General features: G+C 35.9%; 1 protein-coding gene across 1 annotated transcript in view; it reads right to left on the reverse strand.

The window, feature by feature from the left end:
• Positions 1-7,640, reverse strand: part of VPS26A (vacuolar protein sorting 26 homolog A (S. pombe)) — a 38,425-nt gene continuing 30,785 nt past the window's right edge. The window contains exons 7-9 of the mRNA XM_008589528.1: positions 4,527-4,595; positions 2,919-3,061; positions 1-579 (exon numbers count right to left, since the gene is read on the reverse strand). Coding sequence (XP_008587750.1) covers positions 466-579; positions 2,919-3,061; positions 4,527-4,595 — 326 coding nt within the window. The 3' untranslated portion in view covers positions 1-465. The remainder of the gene's footprint in view (positions 580-2,918; positions 3,062-4,526; positions 4,596-7,640) is intronic.

Raw genomic sequence — 7,640 nt, forward strand, 5'->3', positions numbered from 1 at the left:
CAGGTTTTCTAATTTTATTTAAACACACAATATTTAATTTTTTGCATGTAGAGTATAAGAGATAATCATTAGCATGAAAAGGGAGAGGAAAATCAACATTATGCAGAAGGAAAGCAAAATTACAAATACCAGCCTATGCACATGAAAATCTTTAATGTTTATGCTGATGCATATCTGAATGTTTATAATCAAAGTGTGCAGTAAAAAAAGGAAAAAAGTGGCAGCTTAAGAAAATTCCAGTGTTTCAAAGAAAGTACTTTTTAAAATGTATACATATATATATGAAGAACATTTGGTTACATCATAAAATAAACTCAGCGCTGTAAGATAAAGGAAGACTATTATATATGGAGTTTTGGCCTTCCCCGCCCCCACCCCCCCACATGTTGCAACCATCTTTAACCTGCTGAACTTAATCTCAACCGTTACAGGAGTTTTTGCTTTTCTTTCTTTCTCCTACTCAGTTCACATTTCAGGCTGTTCAGCAGATGCCTGTGATTCTGGAGATTCAAATCGCTGGTGAAAGTTTGTTCTCTGTTTCCTCAGTTTTTCAGGAGCTTTTCTCCATAAAATGATCTCCTGGTAAAACAAACAGAAGACATCAACAAATTAGTGTTCTCTATTATGCCTTAAATTTTCACCATGGAAATACTGACTGCTACTTCAATTTAACCATAATGAAATTAAATTCTTCCCTACAGAAGCCATCACCTTTTCTGACTGACCTACTTCCTTCCAGTTCTAGTCTTGGGCAGCCCCTTCTGCTTTCTCTCTTCCCCCAACCAGCACCTATGCACACCACCACACCTATCCAATCTGGCACAAAGCTTTAGCTATTACTGCTTTAAAGAAGTCCTAAAATCTGTCCTTTGGTTTCTGTTCCATTGCCCTCATCCAAGTTCAAGACCTTGACACTTCCACCTCAGATACTAAAATAGCTTGCTGGGAGATGGCTCTGCCTCACTTGCCCAAGGCCCCTTTCTAATTCATCTTTCGTATCAGTACCAGATTAATCTTCTAAAACATTGTTCTTCAATACTTCTCAGTGCCTCCAGAATAAATCTCCAAACAGGCATTCATGGCCCTCCATAACCTTCATCCAAATTGTACCTTCCCTAGGCTCCTCTCCCTCACCAACCAAACTGAGTTACTCTCTATCTGCCTCCACATAAGTCTTCAAATCCCTATTCCTCTGCCTATCTAAATCTTACTTAACCAATCCATCCTGAGATCTTCCCTCTTCTAAATTCCTAAAATTATTTGCTTCATAAAGTCATGACTGGATGGTTTTTGTAAATAAATCGGAACTTAAACATCCAAATGAGTGCCCATGGGAAACAATACACTTACTCCAATAGTAATAACCTGATATGCAATTGATTTTGACATTGTAAATATGTAATTTATTTTGAAGTTATAAATTACTTATGTTTAACTATACAGCATTATGGCAACATTACTGGAATAAATTTTCTCTCTTCTAAATTACTGTTAAACTATTATTTAAGTTTTCTGTTCATTATGTAATTTTTCTTTTTTCCACATATCTGCAATGTGAGGACCTGGAGGACAAACCATGTTTATAAAAGGTAGTTTTTGTATTCTTCACAGTACTTAGCACAGAATAATTACTAACTTAGTTTTGCACACTCAACTGACATTCAAATATTAATCTGACCCAGAATTTAAAAGACCATTCTTTTTTTTTTTCCTTTTTGTCTTTTTTCGTGACCGGCAACGGATTGCAACCCTCAGTGTTGCGCCCGCACCTCGCTCAGCCAGTGAGCGGCCGGTCTGTATGTGGGATCCAAACCCTCGGCGGGAGCGCCGCCGTGCTCCCAAGCGGCGCACTGTAGCAGTGCGCCACTGGACCGGCCCCTAAAAGACCATTCTAATCAAAACCTTCATTCAAAATTCACCAAAGGTTTTTAACTGATTTTCAAATGAGAAAAAGTTTTATGATAAACATATAAAAATAGGGCCGGCCCGGTGGCGCACTCAGTAGAGTGCGGCGCTTGGGAGCGCAGTGGCGCTCCCGCCGAGGGTTCGGATCCCATATAGAGACCGATCCGCTTGCTGGTTGAGCGCGGTGCGGGCGTGACACCGAGGGTTGCGATCCTGTAGCCGGTTGCGATCCTGTAGCCGGTCGCGGTACGGGCGCGACACCGAGGGTTGCGATCCCGTAGCCGGTCGCGGTACGGGTGCGACACCGAGGGTTGCGATCTCATTACCGGTCACGAAAAAAGACAAAAAGGAAAAAAAAAGTATTAGAACTGGGTTATCTCGTGGACATTTGTAACAGAATTGTTTAATAAGGGAAAAAATGAAAACCCAAAAATCTATCAAGTAAATGCAGCCATTAAAAGTGATAATGGAGATCTGTATTTGTTGATAAGAGAAATATTCAGAACACTATTGAGTAAAAAAGAAATTAAAGAACAACATGCATAATATGATTTAAACACACATATACAAATTTGTCTGGAAAACTAGTCACTATGTTAGATATTAAAACAGCTTCCTGGTTGATTACTCTGCCTGTTATTTTAGTATCTATTTGTTATTCTCTGGTAGAATTTCTGTTAACTTTCACTTCATTCTCTGTTCTTTAATGCCTGAATTTTCTTTAAACAAGCAGCAGGTATTGTTTTTATTAAAAAACAAAAAAAACCCCAAAAACCTTTTAAGAGAAAAATAAAAGCCTGACAAATTATAGCTCATTCTGGAGTCCTGCAGAATGATCAGGGAGGAATCTATCACAACACTATTTAGTTCTCACCTACTTCTTTATCAGACCCTCACTGTTTTCCGTTAGAAATTCCCACATGTTCGGTACGATAAAGCTGAGGAAAGTGACTGCTTTCTAGGTGTTTTTAGATTTGACACAGAATAAAATACCAAACTGGGTGATAACATACCTGCTGCTTGAAGTACCTTCTGTCTTCCTCATCAACAAGCACTAGATTCAAAAAGTACCTTACTGAAAATTTTTTGTTCACATCTCTCATTGTTGGAGTTGGATCATATCCCGCTAAAAATAGTCTTATTGGAATTGATTCACCTGAAAGAAAAATAATTTAATCACGTAACACTTAGAACTAAGCATTATAGAGTAGACACTAATGCTTCAGTTCCTCATGAGATGCAGGATAACGAAGACCAGGGTTTCTTAACCTTGGCACGACTAACATTTTGGACCTGATAATTCTTTTTTGTGGGGAAGTCCTGGTGCACCATAGGATGGTTAGCAGCATGGCCTTTACCCATCAGATGCTAGTGGCACTCCCCAAGTGTGACATCCAAAAATGTCTCCAGATAATGCCAAGTGCCCCTTGATGTGGAAAGTTGCCTCTAGATGAGAACCACTGCTTAGAGCCAGAATGCCTGGATTCAAATTTCAACACCATTTACTTGCTATATAACCTGGCCAAGTTACTTAACCAATCTGTTTCATGTTACTCATGTGTGAAATGGGGAATAACAATAATACTCATCTTCCAGGGAATTTGCAAGGATTATATGGGTTAATACATGTAAAGAGCCGAGAACAGTGCCAGCAGCTAAGTGCTACACAGCCGTTTTATTTTCTGAGGGTTGCGATCCGTTGCCGGTCACGAAAAAAGACAAAAAGGAAAAAAAAAAAACAAAAAACAGATTCTTATGGCTTCTATCTTCCTAAGAAGGGTAATTATTTGCATATTTTCTTTTGAATATTTTTATGTAATACTTTACTCATGTACATCTATTTGCTGAAAAATATAAAACCTATCACTTTACATAAAACCGTGTAGCTGCTGGAATTTTACAAAGTAATGCATAACACAAGAATCCATATACATGGGTCTTGGAGTCAGCAAGGCCTGGCTCAAACTTCAATTCTGCAATGATTAGCTATATCACCTATAGCAAGTTTTTTTAATCTCTCTGCATCTCAGTTTCATCTGTAACATAAGGGAAACAACCATCTAACTCAAAGAGTTTTAGAGCACCTGAGAATACAATGCCTCATCTATAGTTGGCACTCAATAAATGGTAGCTAATTTTTTAAGTAATTTCTATCCAAAGACATAAACTTAATATGACAAATACTGGCTTCACTGTCTCAGACAGTGAAAATTATCTCGTTAACAAAACTGCTTATTTTCTTGGAGACTATAAAGACTCCAAACTCCCACAGGAATTAATGATCAGCCATACTGCATCTTATGGACAGCATGAAAAAAAAGATCTACAGAGATGAACTATTATAATAGAAGACAATAAAAATACTACAAATTCATAACTATAGACAAGATATACATAATTATCTCTTCTGAATTCTAAATTTAAACTAAGTAAAAAATTAAACCTTATTCAGACTACAAAGTAATATTATAGTCTTCTTAGCAGACATATAAAGACCTTAAAAACCATCATTATAAGAATGATTTTAAGAATTCACAAATACTTTCACATTGAATAAATACAAACTAAACTGCCACAAACACTGCTGTTTGCATTACACAAAAGTAACTGAAAAGTGTTACCTTTTACTGGTGCACCATCCATTATTTCATATTTGGCGATTGTTTCTGTTTCTGTTGTGGTACTGGGTCCTAGTACAGTAAAGTAAATGATATTAATTTAAATATTTCCAGAATATCATTTCCAGCCTTAGTCCTTCCTGTTTTCCAACTACATTATTTTAGTACTAATTTATCTACACATTTTGTGAAAATGTTTATCATTCTTTCTATTTCTTGATCTACACTTAATATACTCATCACTCAACTGCATGTTTTGTTCCCTTCTTCCCAAAGGTAATAGTTCAGAAAGAATCTTCTTCACAAAGTTCCTTCCATCATTTCTAATATCTGCTAAAATAGAAACTAGCAATACACATCACAATAAATTACATGCTAGTTTTCTCTTCAACAGTGAAACTGTCTTCTATCAGTTAGTTAATTTAAACATAGACAAAACATCAAAGAATACTTGACTGATATACATACATAAATTTGGAGATTTGCCTTCTAAGAAATTATTCAAACCCAGACATTTTAAAAAGTCAATGATATGTTAAGTGAAAACTGTATACAAAACATACAGTAATGATCCCAATGTTGCAAAATATATAATTTGCCAAGAGAAAATCTGTTCTAGATGATGAATATAGATTATTTTTCTTTTATTTTTATTTATTTATTTTTTTGTGTAGCTGGCTGGTGTAGGGATCTGAACCCATGATCTTGGTGTTACAAGGTGGTGTTCTAACCAACTGAGACAATATTTTTCTTTTATTTAAAGTCTTCTATAATAGAATATAATTTTTACAGTCAGAAAAAAAAAGTTTAAATAAATAATTTCTTTTTAAACAACAAATGAGAACCTGAAGTTTGGTTTCAAAATCTTAAAATCACTTAAACTTTTATTACAGGTGAAAAAATGAAGATTAAACAAAATCACAGATGTTTATCATTATTACTAATGATTACAAATTCTTAAAAAGTTCCTAATAATCTCAAAAATTATTTTCAGCAAAAAAAATCAGCAAAGTTAAAGGGGACAAGATAAATCTATATACTAACAAATTGAAAAGCAGCAATGAACCAATAAATGATAATGAGGCAACTGATCAGCCATCTAGGAAAAAGTAATGTTGGATCCATACCTCATGTCCCTTACATCAGAACAAATTCCAATTAAAAATTTAAACAAAATAAAATCTCCAAACTACAATTTATTATTTTAGTAGAATCAAGCACAGAAAATTATTTTTAGAATTTCAGTGTGAAAAAGACCTTTCTAACCATGGCACCAAAGCCCAGAGGCCATAAAAGGAAAAACTGTAAATTTGACTAACTAAACATCAAGAATTTCTAACTTGGCATAAACCACCACAAGCAAGACAAACTGGAGAGAAATTTTTGCTACTCTTAATACAGAAAAAGGGATTGATTTCTCTAATACACAGTTCCTACAAATCAATAGGAAAAAGACTAATAGTCCAATAGAGAATTGGGTAAAGGATATGGATAAACAGTTTACAGAAAAGAAATACATATAGTTTTTACACACATGAAATGATCACCCTTAATCGGAATGAGAAAACCATAAATTAATACTACTATGGGGGGATATGTTAATTAGCTTGATTGTGGTAATCAATTCACAATATATATCAAAACATCCCATTGTATACCTTGAATATATTCAATTTTTATTTGCTAATTATATCTCAGTAAAGCTGGGGAGATGGAGAAGAGTCCATTAAAAAAAAAAAAAAAAACTACAGTGGGGTAGTTTTCCCCCCTACCCATCAGTTCAGCTAAAAGGTTTTATAACATTGTGCTGGTAAAAAGAGATACTCTCCTACATTCACTACTGACAGCAATGGAAATTGGTATAATTCCTAAAGAGGATAAACTGATAACATGCATCAAAATTATAAATGAATATGCCCTTTGACCCAGCAATTCCACTTCTAACATTTGATATTGCACACATGTCCACACACATGCAAAATGACATTATTAACTGAAGCAGTTTGTAATAGCAAAATACCGGAAACCTATATGTCCACCAACAGTAAACTGGTTCAATTCTAGTATATCAGTAGAATGGAATACTATAAAAAAGATGATTTCTACACACTGATATGGAAAGATTGCTATAATACATTATTAAATTAAAATGCAAACTATGTATTATATGTCACCATTTAAGTAAAAAGAGGGGCTGTAATATATTCGTATTTACTTGTATATGCATAAATGTCTAGAAGAATTTTAAAATTTATAAACGTATCACCTATGAGGAGCTGGGGTACAGAAATAGGATACTTTTTACTGTAGTCTTTTATACTTTATTTTCGAACCATGTGAATTTATTACCTATTCAAAAATTAATCTTTAAAAAAGCTTGAAGTGGGCCGGCCCGGTGGCGCACTGCTACAGTGCACCGCTTGGGAGCGTGGCGGCGCTCCCGCTGAGGGTTCGGATCCCACATACAGACCGGCCGCTCACTGGCTGAGCGAGGTGCGGGCGCAACACCGAGGGTTGCGATCCCGTTGCCGGTCCCGGTCCAGTACGGGCGCAACACTGAGGGTTGCGATCCGTCGCCGGTCACAAAAAAAGACAAAAAGGGGAAAAAATAAAAAATTAAAAATTAAAAAAATTAAAAAGCTTGAAGTGAATATCTTATTGCCAGCAATACTGAGTAGCAACGTTAGTATCCAATATGGGTATCAAATTTACTTAGTTTGTTTTATTTTTGGTGGCTAGCCAGTACAGAGGGTCGGGGTGAAGGGGCCCTGAACCTTTGACCTTGGTGTTATCAGCACCATACTCTAACCAAGTGAGCTAACGGCCAGCTCTGGATATCAAATTTATTTTATGTTTAAACAACACTTTAAGATTTTAAAAATTTCAACTAAAACAAGGATATTAATTCAAATACTCTCTTCAACTTACCAATTCCTCGGGCCGGCCCGTGGCTCACTCGGTAGAGTGTGGTGCTGATAACACCAAGGCCGCGGGTTCGGATCCCATATAGGGATGGCCGGTTTGCTCACTGGCTGAGCGTGGTGCTGACAACACCAAGCCAAGGGTCGAGATCCCCTTTCCGGTCATCTTTTAAAAAAAAAAAAAAAAAAAACTTAC

This window comes from Galeopterus variegatus, unplaced genomic scaffold (genome assembly GCF_000696425.1).
Source record: "Galeopterus variegatus unplaced genomic scaffold, G_variegatus-3.0.2 Scaffold5499, whole genome shotgun sequence".
NCBI lineage: Eukaryota > Metazoa > Chordata > Mammalia > Dermoptera > Cynocephalidae > Galeopterus > Galeopterus variegatus.